The 24,581-nt window shown below is 53.5% G+C and overlaps 1 protein-coding gene and 1 long non-coding RNA gene across 3 annotated transcripts in view; both read left to right on the plus strand.

Moving 5' to 3' along the window:
* LOC135406163 (uncharacterized) overlaps nucleotides 1-24,581 on the plus strand; it is a 396,593-nt gene that overhangs the window by 201,786 nt on the left and 170,226 nt on the right. The gene's annotated exons all lie outside the window — the stretch shown is intronic.
* Nucleotides 5,290-10,946, plus strand: LOC135406294 (kelch-like protein 10). The gene is given in 5 exon segments (XM_064640714.1): nucleotides 5,290-5,565; nucleotides 8,217-8,694; nucleotides 8,788-8,810; nucleotides 8,812-8,892; nucleotides 10,889-10,946. Coding segments are annotated over 5 exon segments (786 nt in total). The 5' UTR covers nucleotides 5,290-5,419.

Below are 24,581 nucleotides of genomic sequence, written 5' to 3' on the forward strand. Positions count from 1 at the left end.
AACCTCAGGGAGAGGAGTCCTTCCCCTGCTCCATCCAGCCTGGCTCCCTCCCACGGGAGACAGTCCTCCATGGACTTCTTCAACCTGAGTCCTTCCATGGGGTCAGTCCCTCAGGAACAGGCTGTTCCAGTGTGGGTCTTTCCATGGGGTCAGTCCCTCAGGAACAGGCTGTTCAAATGTCAGTCCCTTCCATGGGATCAGTCCCTCAGGAACAGGCTGTTCCAGTGTGGGTCCCTTCCATGGGGTCAGTCCCTCAGGAACAGGCTGTTCCAGTGTGGGTCCTTCCATGGGATCAGTCCCTCAGGAACAGGCTGTTCCAGTGTGGGTCCCTTCCATGGGGTCAGTCCCTCAGGAACAGGCTGTTCCAGTGTGGGTCCCTTCCATGGGATCAGTCCCTCAGGAACAGGCTGTTCCAGTGTGGGTCCCTTCCATGGGGTCAGTCCCTCAGGAACAGGCTGTTCCAGTGTGGATCCCCCACGACGTCACAAGTCCTGCCAGCAAATCTGCTCCAGTGTGGGCTCCTCCCCGGGCTGCAGGGGGGTCTCTGCTCCAGCCTGGACTCACCCACAGGTCACAGGCCCTTCAGCTCGAGTTCACACGGAGTTGCAGCCACCAAGGAGCCCCAGACTCTGACACACAGCCAGGAGCCCCAGACAGCCCCAGCAGCTGCAAATTTCAGCAGCACATCCCAGACACATCTGTGGCTATCTCCAACACTCCCAGCCCCACCCTGGACACCAACAAAGGCTGTTGTGGTTTCACCCCATGCAGCCCCCAAGCCCCTCCCGGCCGCTCCTCACTCCCCCACCAGCAGGACCCTGGAGAGAACTGGGAGGGGAAAAGCTGGAAAACTCGTGGGTGGAGAGAAAGACACTTTAATAAGGACAAGCAGAAGCTGCACGCAGGAGCAAAACAAAACAGGGGATTCATTCCCTGCTTCCCACGGTTGGGCAGGTGTTCAGCACCTCCAGGAGAGCAGGGCCCTATCCCGTGGAATGGGGACTTGGGAAAACAATCTCCATCCCTCTAAACCTGTCCCAGCTGTGTCCCCTCCCAACCTCCCCCACACCCCCAGCCCCTCCCCAGTGTGTCTGTGCCAGGGGCAGGAAAGGCCTTGGCTCTGGGGAGGCTCAGCACTAACCAAACCACCTCTGTGTTCTCAAGCCTGTGCTCAGCACAAGCCCAACCCCAGCCCCACAGCAGCCCCTGCAAAGAAAATTAACTCCACCCCGGCCCAAAGCAGCACATTCTGGCCCTTATTCCACACCAGTCCCATCATGCCCAGGCCCCACACGACTCAATACAACTTCACCCCCCACCAGCCCCTTCCCATTCTTTGCTAGAACACACAGGTCTCCTTCCCTTAGTCTGTGCACCACCCCTGCAAAATGTCCATCAAATGGCCCCAAAATGTCTGTTCAATTCCTCCAGTCCAGTCCTTTGGGCTCCCCCTGTTCTGCTGGTCCCTCGGGGCAGGAGAGGGGCTGTGTGGGGGGAGTTCCTGGGCACCAAAGGCAGCTCAGGTCGGTCCCTGCTGCCCTGCAACTGCTGCTTGGGAGGCTCCTCCTGCACTGCTTGCTATTTCTGAAAGGGATTTTTGCCTGAATCTTGGTGGTTTCAGTTTTTCTGGGCTGATTCTTGCTGTTTTGGAGGTTTTTATGATGCCCGATGAGTTCTAGAGATGGACTTGGGCAGGAGGAACCCCCAAGCCAACATGCTCAGCTCTTGTTTTCCCCCCCATCAGGATTTGTCCTTCCCAAAGCTTGGGCGGATGGAGGAGGAGGCTGCGAGGAAGAGGAAGATGCCTTGGGCCCCCCAGGCAGGTGAGGAGGCAGTCAGTGTCCCTTTGGGCGGGTGTTGTGCTGGCTCTGTCAGCCGAGCATGGCCCCGGCTGCAGGACAACCCCGCTGGCGCCGCCGTCCTGCCGGGGCCGGAGTTGGGGGGATGTCCTTGGCCTTCCCTGTGGGCCGGAGGCAAATCCCCTCCCTGTCCTTGTTGCTTCCTGCCCCAGGCCCCGAGCTGAGGACGGAGAGCCCGGAGGACAAATCCCCCTGGCAGAGCCTGGTGGGAGAGGCCGTTTTGAAGGGCTCCCCGGCGCAGGAAGGCAGCGGGGAGGAAAAGGGCCGGAGATCCTCCCGCAGGAGGGGCTCCAAAGTCAGCCCAGGGTGCTGTGAGGAGGAAAGATGCAGCCTGTGTGGGGAAGGTGGCCGGAACTTGAGCCAGATCTCGGACCTGGTGGAGCCTGAGCAGCCTCCCAGCAGGGAGAAGCCCGTCCGGCGCTTGGAGTGTGAAAAGAGCTTCAGGAAGAGCACCCACCTGCTCCAACACCAGCACATCCACAGTGGGAAACGGTCCTACCCATGTGGGGAATGTGAAAAGAGCTTCAGGCAGATCTCCAGCCTGATCCGACACCAGCGCATCTCCAGCTCAGATCACACCAGCTCAGATCTCCTCAACACTCAGTTTCACACCAGTTTAGATCTCCTCCTGCATGAGCGGATTCACAGGGATGAGAGGCCCTTCCACTGCACCGACTGCGGGAAGGGCTTCCAACAGAACCAGAACTCCCACCTCATCACCCACCGGCGCGTCCACACCGGGGAGAGGCCTTACAAGTGTGGGGAGCTCTGCTGTGTTGAGCTCTATGTACCCGTCAAACCCTTCCATCCCAGCATCCAGTGATGGCTGATCACAAGACTTAGAAGGGGGAACTATTTACAACGGCACGCTCCGAGTTGAAGTGCTGAATGAGATGCCCATGGAGTTGTTGTGCCGGTAGTAGTGTGGCCTGGCGATGTAGTCCATGACGCTGGAGAGCCCTGGTACCACGCAGCAGCTGACAGCGCTGCGGGTGATGCCCATGCTGTGGGCGTTGTACAGGTTGTCCCTGTGCCTTCCCCTGCAGGGCCCCTGTCCATCCCCATCAGGTCCCTGCCCGTGCCCCCCGGGCTGAGCTCCCCCCAGGAAGTGCCGTGGAGCTGAAGCTGCTGCCATCCCCCCCCTGCAGCCGCTGCCCCAGGCAAGGGAGCAGCAAAGGCAGGGCCAGGAGCAGAGGCAGCAGCAGGGGAGCCCTGGGGGGGCCGGGAAGCTCTTGTGTGGGGCAGGAAAGAGGCGCTGGGCACGAGGCCGGGGCTGTGCTGAGCAGGCCCAGCCCTCACATCCCCCCAGCCAACGCCGGCTGCCCGGGGGGCGCGGGAGGGACCCCCAGCCCGTGTGCCCCACACTGAGCTGGCAGAGAGAGAGCCAAGGGACAGGGCCACGGGCAGGGCCACGGGGGAGGGACAGGCAGGGCCATTGCAGGACCACGGTGAGGGCACAGCCTGTGGCAGCAGAGCTGCCCAGGGCCGGGGGCAGCCGGGGCTGTTGGGACCAGCCAGTGCTGGGGCCGAGCAGAGCACGAGGCCTCTCGCAGAGCCCTGGAGCAGCCTCCCACTTGCCAGCCCCGGCCTGGTGGGGTGACACTGTCCCCTCCCTCCAGGACACTCCCCCTGAAATCTTTGGGGGGACCTTTTGTGTCTATTCCTGGTTCCTGATTCCTGCTGGGGACCTGAGGGAGCCTCTGCAATCCCCTCCATGGGGCACCATCTCCTCTCCAGAGCTTTACTCAGTGCAGGCTTTGCAGGGAAACCTGTGCTGGCAGCCCGAGTATGTCCTGACCCCCTATGCTCCCCCCAGAATATTTGGGATGAGTTCCCCCTTCCCAGGCACGCACAGGATGGGGGGGCAGTTGTTTTCCTGCTGTTCCTGTTCCTGCTCAGCCCTGGGTGGCTCCTGGGGGTGGGCGGGAGGTGTTTTCTGAGGGTGCCGGGCTGGGTTGGGGGCAGAGCCCCAGCGGTGGGTGGGGGATGCGGGTCCCCCCCATGGTGGGGGTTGGTGTTGCTGGGTCAGGCCCCGCCGGCTCCATTGTCAGCCCGGTGCCGGCGGGGGGGACACAGCGGGTTTGGGGCCCCTCCAGGAGTGCTGGGGGTGGTTCTGGAGCCCGGGAGCTGCCAAGTGTGGAGGGTGGAGCGGGGCGATGCCGGAGCTGGGGGACCCCGGCAGCCTGGAGGGGGGAGCACGGAGAGGAAGGAGCCCCGAGACCCCCGGGAGCCTGAAACGGGGGGCGTGGAGAAGGGGAAGCCTGGACAGTGGGGACCCCTGGGATCCCCGGGACGATGAAGTGGAAAACCTGGAGAGAGGGAATATCCGGGAATGTGGCACCCTGAAGGCGAGAGTCAGAGGAGAAGGGACCCTTGAGACCCAACACTCCCAAGTATCCCTAAGTGGGACCCCAAGCATCCCAGACAGGGGAGACTCTCTGAACCCCAGAGGGCAGAGACTAGAGAGGGGGAATTTCTGGGAGAGATTTTTTGGGCTAATCTTCATATTTTGGAGTATATTTTAGCTGAATCCCAACTTTTTGCAGTTTGTGGGGACGAGGGTTTTCTTGCTATTTGAGGGTTTTTTTTCCTGAATCACTGTGGTTTGGGTTTTTCTGGGCTGAATCTTGGTGTTTTGGAGGTTTTTATGGTCACGGGATGCCCGATAAGTTCTAGAGATGGACTTGGGCAGGAGGAACCCCCAAGCCAACGTGCTCAGCCCTTGTTTCCCCCCCATCAGGATTTGTCCTTCCCAAAGCTTGGGCGGATGGAGGAGGAGGCTGCGAGGAAGAGGAAGATGCCTTGGGCCCCCCAGGCGGGTGAGGAGGCAGTCAGTGTCTATTTGGGCGGGTGTTGTGCTGGCTCTGTCAGCCGAGCATGGCCCCGGCTGCAGGACAACCCCGCTGGCGCCGCCGTCCTGCCGGGGCCGGAGTTGGGGGGATGTCCTTGGCCTTCCCTGTGGGCCGGAGGCAAATCCCCTCCCTGTCCTTGTTGCTTCCTGCCCCAGGCCCCGAGCTGAGGACGGAGAGCCCGGAGGACAAATCCCCCCTTGAGACCCTGGTGGGAGAGGCCGTTTTGAAGGGCTCCCCGGTGCAGGAAGGCAGTGGGGAGGAAAAGGGCTGGAGATCCCCCTGCAGGAGAGGCTCCAAAGCCATCCCAGGGTGCTCTGAGGAGGAAAGAGCCAGCCTGTGCCGGGAAGGCCGGAGCTTGAGGGTGAGCTCTGAGCTGGTGGTCCCTGAGCAGCCTCCCAGCAGGTAGAAGCCCTTCAAGTGCTTGGAGTGTGAGAAGAGCTTCAGGAAGAGCCCCAGCCTCCTCACCCACCAGGACATCCACTCTGAGGAACGGCCCTACAGGTGTGGGAAGTGTGGGAAGAGCTTTGCCCAGAGTGGACACTTGTCCAAACACCAACGGACCCACCCTTAAGAGAGCCAGCGAGTGGGTTCAGCGCTGGATGTTTGCAGGCAACACCAGAGTGTTCCACACGCGTCAGTGAGGTCCACTCTGCCTCTGACTGCAACGTGGGGGATATCTGAGCACCCACCAGACAGTCATCCTCCAACATGGAGAGGAAGATGAGTGCAAGCAAGTGGAGCATCGCCAACGAGTTCCGCCTTGAAGGGACATTCTGTGATGTGGTTATAAGAGTTCATGGAGTGGAATTCAAGGCTCACAAGCTCATCCTCTGTTGTTGCAGTACTTACTTCAGGTCCTCCAACATGGAGAGGGAGATGAGCGACACGTCTACAGAAATTCCAAGAGGGCCGGGCTGGGCGGATGCAGGGGCCAGGACGTTGTCTTTCCTCCTTGCTGCACAAAGCTCCAATGTGCCATATGCAAAATGGTTTGGAAGCAGCAGGAAGCCTGCGAGCTGCTGGCCTCCAGCCCAGCTCTGTGGGTGAGACCTGGGGAGGCAGCTGATGGGTTCTGGAGGTGCAGGGTCAAGCTGGAGCCCTGAGCAGTGCTGCAGGGGGCAGCTGCCCCCCAACAGCGCAGGATTGAGCCCATCAGGATGCGTGTTTTTGAGCTGTGGATTCTGCCTGCAGCACAGAGGCTCATGGGCTGTGGTGGGCTACCTGCACCTCGGGGAGGGGGCAGCCCTGTGCCCCCACTCTGCCCCCTCCCAGCAGCTTTGGGAGCTTCATCCTTTTTTGCACCTCTGACGGGCCTGTCCCTTCGCCCCAGCCATGACCGAGGGGCCACAGTGGCCGGCGTGGTGGGCGTGGGGCGGCTGATCACCGGCATGGACGGGGTCTGCAGGGCATGTGCGTGAACGAGCGGCGTCACCTGGGCCCCACCTGGGCTACGGCAGCATCGGCGTGGGTAAGGGGCCACGGCACGGAGGGATGGAGGGGGCAACCCCCCTGGGGCCGCTGTCAGCAGGGACAGGGCTCCAGTGCCCACCTGGCAGCTCCACGGCCAGGGCAAGTGGTGCTGAAGCAGGGCTTCCCTGCAGCTTGGCCACCCCCTGCTCCCGGAGGGTCCGGAGGATCCCCCGCACGCGCTCGGGCTGCCGGATCCGGACCATGGCTTTCTCCAGCTCGGGCACCTGCGGGCAGAGCAGAGACCCCGCTCGGTGCCGCCCTGGTGGGACCGAGGAGCCTCCAGCGCCCTCCTGGCCGCGCTCCCCCGCCCAGCCCCGGGGCCGCCGCTGCCCCAGCCCGGGCTCCCGGCCCGCGGACCCCGCTCACCATCGCTCCCGCTCCGCTCCCGCCGGGCCGCGCAGCCGCGGGGCGGGGCCGGGGGGGCGGGACCGGAACGCGGCCGCGGGGCCGGGGGGGACTCGGGGCGTGCTCGGGGTAGGGGGTGCGGGGGGACCCCCCGTGCCCCGGCTGCGCCTCCGCCCGGCGCCCGCAGCAGCGCGGGGCGGGACCGGCGGTTTCGTTTCTGCCGCAGCGAGCGGGGAGGGCGAAGCAGAAAGGAAAGATTCCAATAAAGAAGCCGCGGGCAAGGGCGCCCGGCACTGAACCGCCCCGCAGCGCCGGGGACGCGGAGTCGCGGAACCCTGTGCAGGAAATGCCCGCAGAGAACCGTCCCCCAGCACTGCCAAGGCCACCACTAACCCATGTCCCCAAGAGCCACACGGCTTTTAAACCTGGACAGGGATGAGGACGCCACCGCTGCTGCCCTGGGCAGCTGTGCCAGGGCTGGACAGCCCTTTTGGGGAAAAAACTTTCCCATGAGCCAACCTAAATCTCCCCTGGCACACCTCAAATGACAAATCAGGGGCAGCGTGTGCGACTTCAGCACTGACAGGAGCTGGGCTGTGCCTCAGCTTCCTCCTGGGTGAGGTGGCACAAGGCACTTCAGCAGCAGTCAGTGCCCACCTTTCGGGACTTTTACACTCTGGCAAAATAATACTGAGGATTATTTATTATTATTATTATTCATTATTCTTATGCTGGGGGATCACACAGACGATTTTGCTCCCAGCAACCATTAACATTGTGCAGGCCCGGGGTTCAGCAGAACCTGGGCCGAGGGGAAGTGAAGGCGCCGGGCAACCAGGGAATGTTGGGCCTGGGTCACCCCTGTGGTTGTGATGTCATCACGGGTCACAATCCAGAGCCAGCGAGTGGGTTCAGCGCTGGATGTTTCCAGGCAACACCAGTGTTCCGCACACGTCAGTGAGGTCCACTCTGCCTCTGACTGCAGCGTGGGAGATAGCACCAGAAAGTCATCCTCCAGCACAGAGAGGGAGATGAGCGGAAGGAATTGGAGCATCACCAACGAGCTCCGCCTTGAAGCTCCGCCCTGTGATGTGATCATAACAATTGATGGAGTGCAATTCAAAGCTAACAAGCAAATCCTCTCCTGTTGCAGTGTCTACTTTGGGTCAGTACTGGAAACACAAGAATTTATTTACAAGGGCCTGGAGTGACAGGACAAGGGGTAATGGTGTCACACTGACAGAGGTTTATATTAGATAGTTGGAAAAACTTCCTCCCTGTGAGGGTGGTGAGGTCCTGGCACAGGTTGCCCAGAGAAGCTGTGACTGCCCCATCTCTGGAAGTGTCCAAGGCCAGGTTGGATGGGGCTTGGAGCAACCTGGTCTAGTGGAAGGAGTTCCTACCCATGGCAGGGGTTGGAATGGGATAATCCTTAAGGTCCCCTCCAACCCAGGCCATTTTGTGATTTTGTGATTCCTGTGGAAGCATGGGGGTCGTTCACCCTGGTGCTCCCTGTCCCCAGCCAGAGGCTTTCTCTCCTTTTTCAAACAACCAGCAAGTAAAACATTAATTAATAAACTATGGGGCCTCCCAGCAGGGCTCCTGTCAGTGCCTAAACTGTTGCCCTGGGAGTTCGGGAAACACAGGGGACCCAAGGACAGGATTTCATGCAGCAGTGCTGTGTTTTCAGGATACTGTTTACCAACTCGGACATGATGGTCTATCAAATCCCTGGTGTTTCAGCTGAAATGATGGGTCTCATCATTGATTACGCCTACACTGGAACAGTACCGATCACGGAGGACAACGTTGAGAGTTTGCTGGCTGCAGCCGACCAGTTCAATGTCATGGGCATTGTCAACCTGTGCTGCGAGTTCCTCCATTCCAGGCTCTGCTTTGAGAACTGCATTGGCATCTGGAGATTAACTAGCTATTACTACTGCCCCGACCTGCGCGCAGCCGCCTGCGCGTACATCCTGCATCACTTCGAGGAGGTGTCCCAGGTGTCCGAGGAGTTCCTAGACCTCTCTGCTGAGGAGCTGGCACATATCATCGAGAAGGACGAGCTCAACGTGAGGCGAGAAGAAGCCATGCTCGAGGCTGTGCTGAGGTGGATCACTCACGACCCGCAGAACAGGAGGCAGTACATCGCCTGCTTGCTGGACAAGGTGGGTGCAGCACAGCTTTGAAGCTGTCCCCAAAGGCTGCCGAGGGGGAAACCATCAGCATTAGTATTCTAACCTCCTCCTTGCATGTTCCAGGTTCGACTGGCACTCCTACAGTCTGAACAACGTCGAAGCTCACGAGTACGTGAAGGACAGTGCTGAGGGCAAAGATCTCATCATCAGGGCCCTGTCAGAAATCTATGACTTTTTTATAGATTATTAAAGAATAAATTTGCAGATCGAAGTAAGAGACAACTCAATAATGTTATAATGTTATATTTAGCGTTTTGTTAAAAGCACAAGTTTGAGAGTTGTGTAATAACTAAGCACAAGATCTGTTGAGTTGCTGACTAACAAACCACAACGCAGAGATGAATTGTCACATTATGCCTTGTTCTTAAAAGTACTTGTTCTAAGCATATTTGTAGGAATCAAAATGGAGAAAGCAGGGGGAGGGGTAGACCACGAGGTCTGGATTTAAAAACCACTACCTGCAATGGAAAATTCCAGCATCACGGCCCATAGAGACTATTGACTACTGGTCTATTGGCTGATGTCTCCCAGCAACAGGATTAGCCCACGAAAAGAGGAACCAAACAGGAGTCGGCCCGTGTCATGGTTTGAAATCCCCAAAATCTAAATTCCCTAGTCCTAGCCCCCTGTCACATCTCAATCTAATGTGAGATGGGTTTTTTTTTTTCCAGACAAAACACACCAGACTCCAAATGGGGGAAAGGGAATATATTACAATGACTATACAAATAAATACTACAATACATTATATACAATCTTAGCTATCTCTACCATGACATAAGTATTTACAATGGATCAGATCTCTTCCCCCCTCCAAATAAAAGTCCAGGAGGGAAGAAAGACAGATCCCTTCTTGTCTCTGAGCAGTTTCTCTACGGCAGCAGTCCTCTTCACATGCAGCAGCTGATAGCTGGATCTCTTTTCAATACACACAAGAGGATCTCCAAGCCCCTTGGCCCGTCGTCTCCAAAACGAGGGTCTTCAAGACACAGGGGGTCTCCTTTCACCCCTCTTGGCTCTCCTTCGACTCCAAGCAAAGGCCTCATCTGTGGACTGCCAGCAGGGACAAGGCTCGCTTCACCACAGGCATATCACGAAATGCAGGGGCATCTTCGTGAAAGTCCCTTCCTCGGGGGATTCACCCCTGAGTCAGAACATCTTGGGCAGCATTCAGTTGCAAGCCTTTGCCTCAAGAGTTCTACCAGAGCTCCTGTGCTCTGTTCCAGGCTGCCAGGCTTGTCAGCAGCAGCGGGGGGGCCAAGGTCAACTCCCCCCACATTCCTTTTCTGTCCCGATCCAGCTTCAGGACATCTTTGAGCTTCTCAGCTCCTCTCCCTCCGGTGCTGCACATCCAAAACTACTCTCCAAAATAGGAGTCCATGTCCCTCCTTTCCCGGAGGTCTCAAAGGAGTTTGGGGGGTTTGGTTCAGTTCTTACCCCCAAAACTCTGTAGCTCTGCTGCTGACTCTCCTTCTCGGCTCTCCGGGACAACTCGGTGTCTCCCTTACTCAGCTGCATGTCTCTGCTGCTTCTCCGGTTCAGTTCTTATCTGTCCTGGCTCTCTACCAGAGTCTCTGGACGCTGCGTCTGCCGCTGCTGTCTCTGCTCACTCACAGTGGAGAAAACATCTCCCAGCTTAACTACAAACAGTCTAACACTGTTCCAAGTCTCTGCAGTCCCCCCAACCGGGGGCTGGGAGGGGGCCAGAGCCCTCCAAGGGGCTCCGAGCCCCTTCCTCGTGGCTCACAACATGGCTGCCTCTCCTACAACAACAAAACTACAACTCTTCTCTTCCGTTTGCTTGTGGTATGTTTACATTTTGCAGGAGCGCAGATTGGTTCCAAGCTCAAGTGCCACCACCCCTCGGGGGTTACCACTTTCTTAACCTCTGGGGGAAAATCTGGTTCAAACCACTACAGCCCGCGAAAGGGGAACCAAACAGAATCTAACCCGCGAAACTGGAGCCAATGGACAGATGACGTGACATTGGGGGGAGGTGGTTGTGAAAGGGTATAAGAAGTGCTGCCCTGTTGTTCCCTTTTGCGGACTGTGGCAGGAACAAGGGGCTTCCTCCGATCGCCCGGCTCACCGTTTTGCTTATTTGTTCTTCAATAAATTCTTTATTTCCTTGCAACCCTAAATTTCTCGAGTCTCTTGACTATATCAACCTGAACTCGTACGGCCAGAGCTCCTCAGCCGACGCCAACCCACTCACCCTGTAGGGGACGCAAAATCCTTGTATAACAAGGAATAACTGCTCCTCGTGCGGTGCTGAGACAAAGAGAGCTTTATTTCAAATTTGGTGCGGTTTTATCCTTTTACAGCATGTGACTTCTTTAGCCAATGAGGTTACCTATGTCGGCACATGGTCCCCTGGGCTCCTCTGCCCCGGCACGTCCTCTGTGCCCTGGACACACCTCCCACATCACCCTGCTCTTAATTATCTAAAGAAGTCACGAAAACAGTGCAAAACAACAACAGTGCAAACATTCAGAACAGTACGTTGTAAACTACCAAGGTTTGCAATGACCCAGCACATCGCTTGCTTGGTTTCTTATACTTCTATGGCAAATCTTTTAAAACTTTCTTATATTCCTAAAGGGTAGTGCAACTTGGAGAAATAACTTTATTAACTTAGGGGCCTTAGGCCAACCGTGTATAAACTTACAACCTTTATTAATCTGAGGGGTTTTATAACTAGGGAATTCAACTTTATTTAAAAAACAGGATAATCTTAGCAAAACTAAATTTTCTTAAAAGTGACCTTGTGGCTGAGGTAATGTTATTTTGTGAGGTGTTTTGTGTTTTAGTATTTGACTAGTCAAACAACTCTTTTCATTCATTCACTCCTTTCATTCATTTTCATTCATCGGTGGCCACCTTCACTCACACACACACATACACACACATTTTACAGGCTGCTTCTTACCACATTGGTCATTCCTTAATGTAAACCTGAAACATAAACATAACTCTTTTTAAACTTCTGCGTTACTCTGGTTCCTGCTGCTGTGGTCATGTACCTGAATAGGATTTTACACACCTGGAAGAAATCTGCTTAAGTTCTTTTCTTGTAGCTACACAGGCATAGCTCCCTCCCCCGTCACAAAATCTAGGGATCTCGTCCACTGTCCTGAAATCAAGTTCCTTACCATGACCGGTGGTTCAGGAGAGGCACAAGCCTGGGGTTTATGTTGCTTTTCATACTTACGCTTTTCAGTGCTGTCACAATTTAAAAAACTGATAACATACATAGCTTTTTACAGATGTTCTTGCAGGCTACACAGATTCTCCCCCTTTTTGTTTTTATCTAGTATGTGTTTCAATGTGTGATGTGCTTGTCTTATGGGTTAGTGTGGAATGCTTGTGACGTGAGAATTTTCCTATTTGATAGGAAGTAAAGCTGTATTATTATTATTATTGTTAATCTATTTTAGAGTACCAAGGTTGCTAAGCAACTAAATCATTGTGTTTTACACTCTTGTGCTTTGTCCAGTGGATGCTGTGGCAGTTATGTTTTGTGGATGTGTATCTATGTGCATGTACATATTTCAATATGTCCAATTCAGAGATGTATATATTTGTTTGCTAGACTTCATTTGCCATTAACTCTCTAGAGTTAACGCTTTCCTGAGATGGCATGGGTGTGATTTCTTGACAGTGTGGGCATGCCCTGATAATGTCTGAGCTTTATTAATCGTTGTTTTGAATTGTCTCTTTAGAGAACGTGCATTCTGATGGAAAAATGAATGAGACAATTTTGTTTGCTTTAGAACTCTGGGTATGGTGTTAAACATTGCTGCTTTAGCAGCTTCTTAGTTTCTGTCAGTTATTGGCCCTGTCCTGTCAGCATGTGATTTGTGTGTATTGTATAGAAATCATACCTTCTGTGAATCACAGGAACCAAACAGAACGCATTTCAAACAACAGGTGAGGGTTAACAATATCTCAAAGAAACTAAGTTTCAAGACGGGGTATGAACCTTATAGTATAATAAACATAGTTACAACATTAGAGGATTGTTCAGAAATTTTTCCCAAGGCAACATGAATGGCAGTCAGTTCCAGAACCTGCACAGAGCCTTGGTTCACGGTCTGTAGTTCTCGTTCCCACTGTTCTGTGGCAGGATTTATTCAAGTCACTGCAGTATTTTGTGTTTTTCCTGGATGCATCTGTGAAGGCCCTGAGGCTTTTCACTGGTTCAGGTTTGCATCTGGTGTGGCTTTTAAAGGTAAATTACCGATTTTTGCCCACAACCTGTGCTTAGGGAGATGAATTTAAATGTCACTGTCAAAACTTGCCAGGGCAGCTTGGAATCCTGTGTCTTCAGCTGGCATCCTATCCAAATTGTCCTTCGTGGCTGGAAGGTAAATGATAGCTGGATCCCTTCCGTCCAGTTCCGGTAGTCGTGCTCTGCCTTTAATGACAAGCTTTGCAAACATCTCATTAACAGCCTACACAGTTTTTAGGTGGTGTGTGTGTGGCAAAAACAGCCACTTAGAATTTGCAGCGGGTCTTGCCTGTCTGATCCCACTGAAACAAAACTGCAATGGTTCATCCCTGCTGGAAACAAGGACTAGGCAGATTTGCCGTTCAGGATTTCTCGTTTTGTCTGCTTTGTATCGCCTTGACACAAATGTCTAACACCTGGTTTGCCTCTGCAGCCAGAGACTTGTCAGACCTTAGGCTGGAGTCCCCCTTTAGCAGCTCAAACAGAGGGTGTAGGTCCCCTGTGGTTATGGTTAAAACAGGCCTTAACCAGTTGACAGCCCCCTGAGGCTTCTGCAATTTGTGTAAAGTGTTTTTTACCTCGAGCTGCAGCAGCTGTGGAGAACCTTTTTGCTGCATTAGTTCCCGTCCAAGGCAAGTCCAGAGTTGTGATTGTTGGATCTTCTCTGAAACAATCTGAAGTCCTGCATCTTGGACAGTTTTGGTTAGAGCAGTAATAACGAATGGCAGTTCATTTCTTGTGGCCGTGGTTATTAATGTGTCATCTACATAATGATGTATCATGGCTGTTTGAGATCTTGTCGGGTTATTTTGCATCCCCTGAGGAAGGACAGCCCAGCAATAACTTTGCATAGGCTGTGCATTGTTCAGGGCCATGATGGGAAATGTAAACCTTGGCTCATTATCAGGGTGCAGAAGGGTGGTAAAGAAATAGTCCTTTGTATCAGTTACCACTAGTGGCCAATTTGCTGGAGGCATGATGGATGAAGGCAGTCTGTTCTGCAGTGCTCCTGTAAGCTTTATGACTGCATTTCCTGCTTTTACATGTCGCAGCGTTCTCCCCCTGTCACCTTTCTGGGGGGTGCAGAGTATAGGGGTGTTTTGGGGGCTGGTTGATGGCACATTGTGGCTCGCCCCAAGCTGCTTCCTCTTGCACATGAAAGGTGGTGGCACAGAGGAGGACAGCGAGCAGTACCCCCACAAGCAGTGTGATGCTTGTGGCATATCCTTTGCCTTGCTTATGGCACCCTTGGTACAACTCAGTCCATTCCCTGCTGTTAGGGTATTCGTGAGATGTTGCTACTAAGGGTCTCCAAGGGCAATCCCTTTGAGAGTGATCAGTGTCTCCACATCTAACACAACTTTCCTTATGTCTGGCTTCTTTTTGTACTCCTAGCTGGGCTTTTAAGGCCGCAGTTAAAGAGGCAGACTGGTGCTTCTCAGAGCTAACTCTTTGGTAGGGTTGAACCAGCTCAGTAATGCTGCAGCCTTCCCCTGCAGGAAGGACTTGCAAAGCTCTTTCACAGCTTGTATTCCCCTCTTCAAGAGCCAATTGCTTATACAGCATCTCTCTGGCTTCATTGTATTAACCTTGCTTGTTTAAAGCAGACTGCAGCTGGTCTAAACATCTCAAATTTGGTTCAGTACTACCTTGTAACACTTTTGTGGGGGACAGGTAATCATCTTGGTTTGTAGTGAGAATGTTTTTCATGGCTTTTCTGGCTTGCCTGGCCACTACGCCGCATATCTCTCTATGGTATTTATATTGTGTATCTATTGAACTATAATTTGCATCCCCGGTCAACTGATGTGCTGTCACGCTTGCTTGGGTGTTAGCTGCTGTGGGTTTGGCACAACTTTCCCGAAAGCCAGATAGCCAGACTGTATATTGGGTGTCATTAAGAACTAATTCATTAGCTCCTTCCAGTCATGTGGGGTGAAAAAATAGATGGAACTCAATGTCTCCAAATACTTGAGAGTATTGGTTAAGGACATACCAGATTCTCTTACCGAAGGCCTCAGTTTCTCTGTAGCCCCATACAGGGGCTGAAGCTGAGGGGACTGGCTTTGGCTGAATTCGTTTGGGCACGGCTGAATATTATTCAAGCTTCCCACTTGAAGTGCCTCGCCCAGACATTGTTCCCACGTGTTAACTGACTTCCCCCCATTCGCCTCACTGCTCCCCAGATCTCTCCTGGAGCTGGGCCACTTTGTCGTGGGACACGTGAGCCCCCCCCAGTGCCCTCCCAGTACAGCCCAGTGCCCCCAGTACAGCCCAGTGTCCCCAGTACAGCCCACTGTGCTACTGTCCCAGGGTGCTGGGTGATCCCTCTTGGGGGGGGTTGGAAGGGATTTGAGGGGGGAGCTGGGGGAGATTTGGGGGGATCTGGAGGCAGCAGCAGGGGAGCCCTGGGGGGGCCAGAAAGCTCTTGTGTGGGGCAGGAAAGAGGCGCTGGGCACGAGGCCGGGGCTGTGCTGAGCAGGCCCAGCCCTCACATCCCCCCAGCCAACGCCGGCTGCCCGGGGGGCTTGGGAGGGACCCCCAGCCCGTGTGCCCCACACTGAGCTGGCAGAGAGAGAGCCAAGGGACAGGGCCACGGGCAGGGCCACGGGGGAGGGACAGGCAGGGCCATTGCAGGGCCACGGTGAGGGCACAGCCTGTGGCAGCAGAGCTGCCCAGGGCCGGGGGCAGCCGGGGCTGTTGGGACCAGCCAGTGCTGGGGCCGAGCAGAGCACGAGGCCTCTTGCAGAGCCCTGGAGCAGCCTCCCACTTGCCAGCCCCGCCCTGCTGGGGTGACACTGTCCCCTCCCTCCAGAACACTCCCCCAGAACTCTTCAGGGTGGACCTTTTTTTGTATATTCCTGGTTGCTGATTGATACTGGGGACCTGAGGGAGCCTCTGCAATCCCATCCATGGGGCACAATCTCCTCCCCAGAGCTTGACTCCCTGCAGACTTTGCAGGGAAATCTGTGCTGGCAGCTGCATCCTGAGCCCGAGGGCAGTTTGTATCCCCGAGTGCTGATCCATCCTGGGCACCCAAGGAATCCTCTGCCATTCCATCCATGCAGGAGGGTGACCTACCTGCTGCCCTTGACTCCCTGCAGAGGAACAAGTGCCATCTCTGTGTTTGGGAGAAGCCAGATGCTGCCCCTGGGGCATCAGAAGTGGTGCTGAAGCCTCTTTCAGCCCAGCCCTGGGTGCAGTTTTCTCATCCCCTCACCAAGTGCCCGCTCCCCCAGCTGGCACTGACCATCCATGGCGTTTGGCACACTTGGTTTGGTGGTTTGGAGAAACAGCCCTGGACTGGCAGGGGGACAGATAAGCTCGAGTAACAGCCCTGGTGAGGTGCCCGCACTGGCAGGGGCCGGGGGATCGCTGCTCCACAGAACCAGCTGGAGCTCTGGTGACCCTTGACCTCAGGGGGGTCACCCCCTCTGCGAACTCCCCTGTGCCCAAAGACCCCCATGGGACTGTCCATCCCGCCAGACCACCTCCCCTTTTCCACCCTTCTCCCTGTTCCTCCCACTTTCCCATATTCCCCTCAATCCCCAGTTTCCCTCTAAACAGTTTTGGAGTCCCAACCCCTACTTTTTGCCCCCTCTCCTGTGGGCGCTGAAGGAGAAAATGAGACTGCACACACAGAGTTCCATTTGGGCACTTGTCTGTCAACATTTTTCGGTGTCCCCTTTTATTCCTCCTCTCTCGTGAGCAGCACCCACTGTTTGTCTTTTAGTCCACCGGAATTCCCCAAGCAGTGTCCTGATCCCACACATTCCCCTCCCCTCATGTGCTGGCTGTGTTCAGCCACCAGAGAAAAACAGGCTGGTCATGCAGACTGGTTAAAGTGCATTTCCACTTGGAGAAACAACCTTCTCTCTCCAAGCACTCAGCCAAGGTCTCTCCTCCCTTTGCATTCCCATAAACTCAGGGCAGGTGCAGAGTGACTCCGCTTGGTCCCACCTGTGCCCCTGTTTTGTTTGGACACGCAGAGTTCACGGCCAAGAGGGCCAGGACCCGGGCTCCTTGTCTTGGGGCTTGTCCCATGCACTTCCAGAGGACTTGGAATACTGAAACCAGGCAGATTCTGAAACCCCTGCTCCTGGTGCTGCCACAGTGCCCATACACTGGCCCTGCAGGCATGGCCTGCACTGAATGGCCAGTGCAGCAGGAGCCGTGGCTGCGGCAGCTGCCGGGATTGCTGCAGAGATGATCCAAGCAATCAGCCCTCCACTGAGGATTTCTGCATTTCACAGTTTCCTTAATTCACTGTATCCTGCATCATCCTCCCAGCTTCTGCTTCCCTGGGAGCCACAGTTTGGCTCTTCTGCCCATGGGAATTTTTAATGATAAATGGAGGGTAGGTACGTTTTGATCTGTGGTACAACTAAAATAACAAGGATTACTTACAGGGGTGTTAAAGGTATTGTCAGTCACACAAATCACAATGTCAGGTGTGGCCAAGAAGGGGTCTGAGTGACAGGGACATGCCATGGCTGAGTCATTAAGCCAGTCAGTAAGAGTTGGTAGACACAGTGAATTCCCCTTAGAACAGTGTCTTCCCGATGGGACATCCGGGCAGGGCTTGCTCTGGTCAGCATTCCCTGCCTCCTCCTGGAATTCTTGAGGGACAGCCTCTGCATCTGCAGGGTCGGATTGCGGGCCGGGTCCACTCGGGATAAGGTTCCATCAGAGGGACTGGAAGCCAGCAAGGTCTTGTGGGAGAAGAACACAAGCACAGCCCTTCCCCACACTGACCACTTGATAGGACCTTGTCATTAGGTGTCTTGTGGGTTTTTATTCAGTACTCATTGATCTAAATTCAAAAAACTAAGGGTAAATACAGCTTTGTCTACTTGGGGTGCCACATTCTCCCTTTTTTGTTTTAAAAGTACAGTTTTAATACAGAATACACCTTTCTTGCACCTGGGATAGGCACAAGTGATAAGACCACATTACCACATTTATGTTTTTTTTTGTTTTCTGTCTGCTTTTTTATTCTCTTTTCTTTCTTTTTATTTTTTCTCTTTTTTCTTTTTTCTTTTCTTCTCCTTTTTTCGTTTTTCTCTTTTTTCTTCCTGTTTTTCTTTTTTTTTTTCCTTTTTGTTTTCTTTTACATTGTTTTCTATCAGTTGTATTTTCAAGGAAGATTTAAACACATATCAAAACAATCTCCGTGTACATATCTTAAGACAACAGATAATCCAAAGCAGTGCCCTGATCCCACACATTCCCCTCGCCTCATGCTGGCTGTGTTCAGCCACCAGAGGAAAACACAGGCTGCCGTGCACAGTGTTCCAAGTGGTTTTCCACTGGTTTTGGCAAACAGCACTCTCTTGATGGAAAACACCAGCCAAGGCCAAAACACTCCTTTTGGATCCTGATTAACTGAATGCAGCTGCTGCTGCCTTAACTTGTTCCCACAAAAATTCTCGGGGTTCCTTTGCTTCCAGGAGCCCCCACAGTGTCACAATGGCCCTTTGATCCCATGAGCTTCCACGGTCTCCAAAGGTTCCTTTAGTTCCACGAGGCCCTGCAGTCCCAAAATGCCCTTTGGATTCCAGGAGATTTCCCATTGTCCCAGGGTCCCTTGTGCTTCAGAAGCAGCTGCAGTGGGACAGTGGCCCCTTGGTTCCGTCAGCTCTGCAGTGTTCCAGGAATCCTTGGGTTCCAGGAGAGCCTGCAGTTTCACAAGGACCACTGGAATCCAGGAGGTTCTGCAGGGTCACAGTGGCCCCTGGATTCTGGCAGGTTCAGAAATATCTCAGGGCTCCCTTGTTTCCAGGAGGACACACATGTCACCAGAAACCCTTGGTTCCAGCAGGTTCGACAGTGTCCCAGAATTCCTTTGATTTCATGAGGCCCTGGATTGTCCCAATGGCCTCCTGATTCCATGAGCCCCCTCAATGTCACAATGGTCCCTTGGTTCCATGAGTTTCTGCAGCATCCCAGGGTTCCTTTTGTTCCATGGGGACCTGAGTGTCACAATGGGCCCTGAATTCCAGGAGTTTTCCCAGGGTGACAGTCCTGCCTTGATTCCATGAGGTTCCCCAGTGTCCCAGGGCTCCTTTGGCTCCAGAAGGCCCTGCAGTGTCTCAGTGGTCCTTGGTTCCATGAGGTTCCAGGATGTCCTTGCTGGAACATGTGTGGCTGTAATGCTGCCCCACCTGCAGAGCTGCCTCCAGCTCTGGGCTCCAGCACAGCAAGGACATGGACCTGCTGGAGCGAGTGCAGAGGGGAGCAGCAAGAGGATCAGAGGGATGGAGCAGCTGTGCTGTGAGGAAAGGCTGAGAGAACTGGGATTGTTCAGGTTGGAGAAGAGAAGGCTCAGGGGTGACCTAATTGTGACCTTGCAGTGCCTGAAGGGAGCCAACAAGAAAGATGGAGAGAGACTTTGGACAAGGGCCTGGAGTGACAGGACAAGGGGCAGTGGCTTCACACGGAGAGAGGGAAGGGTTGGAGGAGATAGTGGGAAGGAATTCTTGACTCTGAGGGTGCTGAGATGCTCCTGAAGGCCTCTCCCAAACCAAAGCATTCCTTGATTGTGGGACTGGTGGGTGAGGTGGTGGTCGGAGCCGTCTGGGGCACAGGGACACAAAATGAGGGAGTTTTCCATTGTGGGGGAAGGAGAGGGCAGCAGAACTGACACCTTGGACTGCTGGTGAGCAGATTTGGCCTGTTTGGGAGAATGATTGATGGAGGCCCTTGCGAGTCAGTCCTGAAGGACAAAATGGATCAATAAGGCCAAGTGTCAGGGCCTGCACTTGGGTAACAACAACCCCCTGGAAGGCTCCAGGCTGGGGGCAGAGGGGCTGGAGAGCAGGAAGGGACTTGGAGGTGCTGCTTGGCAGTGGCTGGATATGAGCCAGAGTGTGCCCAGGGGGGCAAGAAGGCCAAGGGCATCGTGGCCTTTGTGGAGAAGAGTGTGGCCAGCAGGAGCAGAGAACTGATTGCCCCTCTGTGCTGGGCACTGCGGAGGCCCCACCTGGAGTGCTGTGTCCAGTTCTGGCCCCCCAGTGCAAAAAGGCCCTTGAGGGACTGGAGCGTATCCAGAGAAGGGAACGGAGCTGGGGAAGGCTCTGGAAAACATGTCTGCTGAGGGAACTGGGCTGGTTGAGTCTGGAGAAGGGGAGGCTCAGGGGGGACCTCATTGCTCTCTACAATGACCTGAAAGGAGGTTTTAGTGGGGTCAGGGTTGGTGTTTTCTGCCAAGGCTATAGTGAAAGGTTGTGAGGGAATGGCCTTAAATTGCATTGGGCAAGGTTCATATTAGATATTAAAGAAACCTTTTTCCACTGAGAGAGTGTTCAGGCACTGGAACAAGTAGCCCAGGGAGGTGGTGGAGTCTCTGGGAGTGTTCAGGTGTGTGATGGGTTGACCTTGGCTGGACTCCAGTTCCCACCCAGCCACTCTATCACTCCCCTTCCCAGCAGGACAGGGGAAAGAGTAAGGTGATAAAAAAAACAACTGGTGGGTTGAGATAAGGCAGTTTATTTAAAGGGAAAGACAGCAGGGTTTGTTCTCTGCTTCCCATGAGCAGCCATGGTGGGCCACTCCCGAGGAGCAGGGCTTGGGGACGCGGGACGGTTCCTCAGCAGGCAGCCATCAGACAATGAATGCCCCCCTCCTGCTCCCTGCCTCAGCTTTTAGAGCTGAGCTGACCTCCCGTGGGCTGCAATGTCCCTTGGGTCAGTTGGGCTCAACTGGCCTACTTGGGTCCCCTGCCAGGCTCTTGCCCTCAGCTAAGGAAGGAATGTCCCAGTGTTGGTGCTGTGCTCAGCAGTGGCCAAAACACTGGGGTGTTCTCAACCCCCTTCCAGCTGCCAATGCCAAGCCCAGCCCTGGGAGGGCTGCTGTGGGGAACTGACCTGCAGCTCAGCCAGACCCAACCCAAATATCTCTGGCACATATTCTATAGAATCCATCCTTAGGTGTTGTATGATAGATCTATAGGATATTACAAATAATGAGCAATAACAAGGCAAGTGCCCTCCTTAGGGACACCCCCCCAAACTCCTGCCTGGGTTTGTTCCCTGGGGGTCTCTGTAGCAGCAAGCACAGCCCCACACTGACTGCTCTGGGCTGTGCAGGCATTTGTGGTTCTGCCTGTCTGACACACACTCCCACCCTTGGGATGGATCTGGATGTCACTGGTTGTGATGTCACAGGGGAGATGTGATGTCATAGGAAGGATGTGACATCAACGAGGAGCCTTAATGTCACAACAAGGATGTGACATCACAAGGGACATGTGATGTCATAACAAGGATGTGATGTCACAGAGGAGGTGTGGTGTCCCAGGGAGGATGTGATTTCACAGGCGAGCACGGGATGTCACAGGGATGATATGATATCACAGGAGAGATGTGATGTCACAGGAAGGATGTGATGTCATAGGGAAACTGTGATGTCACAAGGAGGACGTGATGTCACAGGGATGATATGAGATCACAGGAGAGGTGTGATGTCACAGGAAGGATGTGATGTCACAGGGGAGCTGTGATGTCATGGTGATGTGTGATGTCATAGGGGAGATGTGATGTCACAAGGAGGATGTGATGTCACAGGGGAGGATGTGACATCACGGGGAGGATGTGATGTCACAGGGGAGGATGTGACATCACAGAGATGATGCGATATCACAGGAATAACGGGACGTCATATGATGGATATGACGTCATGGGGAGATGTGATGTCACAGGAAAGATGTGATCTCACAGTCAAGATGTGATGTCACAAGGGAGCTGTGATGTCACAAGAAGTATGTGATGTCATAGGGGAGCACGTGATGTCACAGGGACGATATGATATCACAGGAAGGACATGATGTCACCGGAAGGATGTGATGTCATAGGGAAGCTGTGATGTCAAGGGGAGGACGTGATGTCACAGGGATGATATAAGATCACAGGAGAGGTGTGATGTCATCTGATGGACATGACGTTATAGGGGAGATGTGATGTCACAGGAAGGATGTGACATCATAGAGGAGCTGTAACGTCAAATAGCGGATGTGACATCATAGGGGAGATGTTATGTCACAGAAAGGATGTGATGTCACAGGGCAGGTGTGATGTCACAGAGGAGAATGTGATGTCACAGGGACAATGTGATGTCCTAGGGGATCTTGGATGTCACGGGGAGGATGTGATGTCATATGGAAGATGTGATGTCACAGGAAGGATATGATGTCACATTATGGGTGCGATGTCATAGGGGAGATGTGATGTCACAGGGATTATATGATGTCACAGGGGAGGACATGATGTCACAGGGATGATATGATATCACAGGAGAGTTGTGATGTCATATGATGGATGCGACAGCATAGGGGAAATGTGATGTCACAGGGCAGGTGTGATGTCACAGGAGAGGTGTGATGTCACGGGAAGGATGTGATGTCATGGGGGAGTTGTGATGTCTCAGGGGAGGATGTGACATCACAGGGATGATGTGATATCACAGAAAAGGTGTGATGTCATATGATGGTTGTGATGTCATAGGGGAGATGTGATGTCACGGTGGAGGTGTGATGTCATAGGGCAGTTGTGATGTCATGGGGAGGACCTGACGTCACAGGGATGATATGAGATCACAGGAGAGGTGTGATGTCATATGATGGATGTGACGTCATAGGGGAGATGTGATGTCATAAGGGAGCTGTGATGTCAAGGGGAGGGTGTGACATCATAAGGGAGATGTGATGTCATAGGGGAGCTGTGATGTCACAGGAGAGGTGTGATGTCACAGAAAAGATGTGATGTCACATGGGAGCTGTGACGTCATGGGGAGATGTGATGTCATAAGGAGGATGTGATGTCACAGGCGAGCACGGGATGTCACAGGAATGATATGATATCGCAGAAGAGATGTGATGTCACAGGAAGGATGTGATGTCATGGGGAGCTGGGATGTCATAGGGGAGATGTGATGTCACAGGAAGGATGTGATGTCACATGATGGTTGAGATGTCATAGGGGAGGATGTGATGTTACAGGGCAGGACATGACATCATAGGAGAGCTGTGATGTCACAGGGAGGATGTGAATTCACGGAGAGGATGTGATGTCACAGGGAATGTGTGATGTCATGGGAAGCTGTGATGTCATAGTGAGGATGTGATGTCACGGGGATGATATGATATCATAGGAGAGATGTGATGTCATAGGGGAGGTGCGATGTCAAGGGAAGGATGTGATGTCACAGGAGAGCTATGATGTCACACGGGGGGATGTGACATCACAGGGATTATATGGTATCACAGGAGAGATGTGATGTCCTATGGTGGACGTGACGTCATAGGGGAGATGTAATGTCATAGGGGAAGTGTGATGTCACAGGAAGGATGTGATGTCACGGGGAGCATGTGATGTCAGAGGGGAGTGACACAAATCCCCCCCCAACCTTGCTCCAGCTAAAGCCGTGGAATTTGTCTTTGTTTCCCTTGGGTTCAAGGTCAGGCTGTTTTATTTCCATGGATGGCTAGAGATGAGTTAAGGGGAGCTCAGACCTTTTTGTGAGGAAGGAGTTGTTTACTCTGGAGCACTTGAACTCAGCCTTTGTTCCTGGTTTCTTCCCACTCTTTCAGAGCAGTTCATTTCCCAACGTGGATGTATGATGGTTGCCATGGTAACCGACAGTAGCAATAAGAATGTATGACAGTTACCATAGTAACTGACCATAACAACATGAATATATGACAGTTGCTATGGTAACCGACTGTAGCAATAAGAATTTACACTGGTTGCCATGGTAACTGACCGTAGCAATGGGAATGTATGATGGTTGCCATGGTAACTGAACATAGCAATGGGAATGTATGATGGTTGCCATGGTAACTGACTGTAGAAACAATGGGACTGTATGATGGTTGCCATGGTAACCAACCGTAGCAGTGGGAATGTATGACGGTTGCCGTGGTAACTGACCATCGCAATGGGAATGTATGATGGTTTTTAAGAAGCACTAGGCCTTGCTTGACACGACTTTGGAGGTTGCAAACTGTGTGAAAGCTCTGTGTTTATACTCACAAACTCTGTGAAACTATGCAATGTTTATTCTTGTTAGCTATATGTTTATAGTCGTAGGTATGAGAAAATCCTGGGTTTATGGTGGAAAGTTTGGGAAAACTGGAGATAAAGGAACACCTGCAAGATATCAGAAAGTCCCTAAGGGCGGATCAATAGGAGGGACTTTGGGTGGCCCTATGATGTCAGGCCGCGTGGACAGAGCACCAGAACCAGCGGACCGACGGCGTGGTACGCGTGCACAGACTGAGGTACCCAATCACATTGTTGTAAGTACGTACCCAGAAAAAACTAAACTGTATAAAAGTTAACTCATTGAATAATAAATTGAACATTGCCTGATCATACTGACTGTCTGCGTGTGCTCCGGAACTCCTGCCGGCCACAACCCCAGGCGCTGTTTCCAAAGGAACCCCAATGAAAGGGGGACGGGGAAAGACGGGCGGACAAGGCCCACAATGGAACTCTGTGTGTGCAGCCTCATTTTCTCCTTCAGCACCCACAGGAGAGGGGGCAAACAGCGGGGGTTGGGACCCAAAACTGTTCACGGTAGAAATTGGGGATTGAGGGGACAGTGGGAAAGTGGGAGGAACAGGGAGAAG

Source organism: Pseudopipra pipra, chromosome W (genome assembly GCF_036250125.1).
Source record: "Pseudopipra pipra isolate bDixPip1 chromosome W, bDixPip1.hap1, whole genome shotgun sequence".
Taxonomy (NCBI): Eukaryota; Metazoa; Chordata; class Aves; order Passeriformes; family Pipridae; genus Pseudopipra; species Pseudopipra pipra.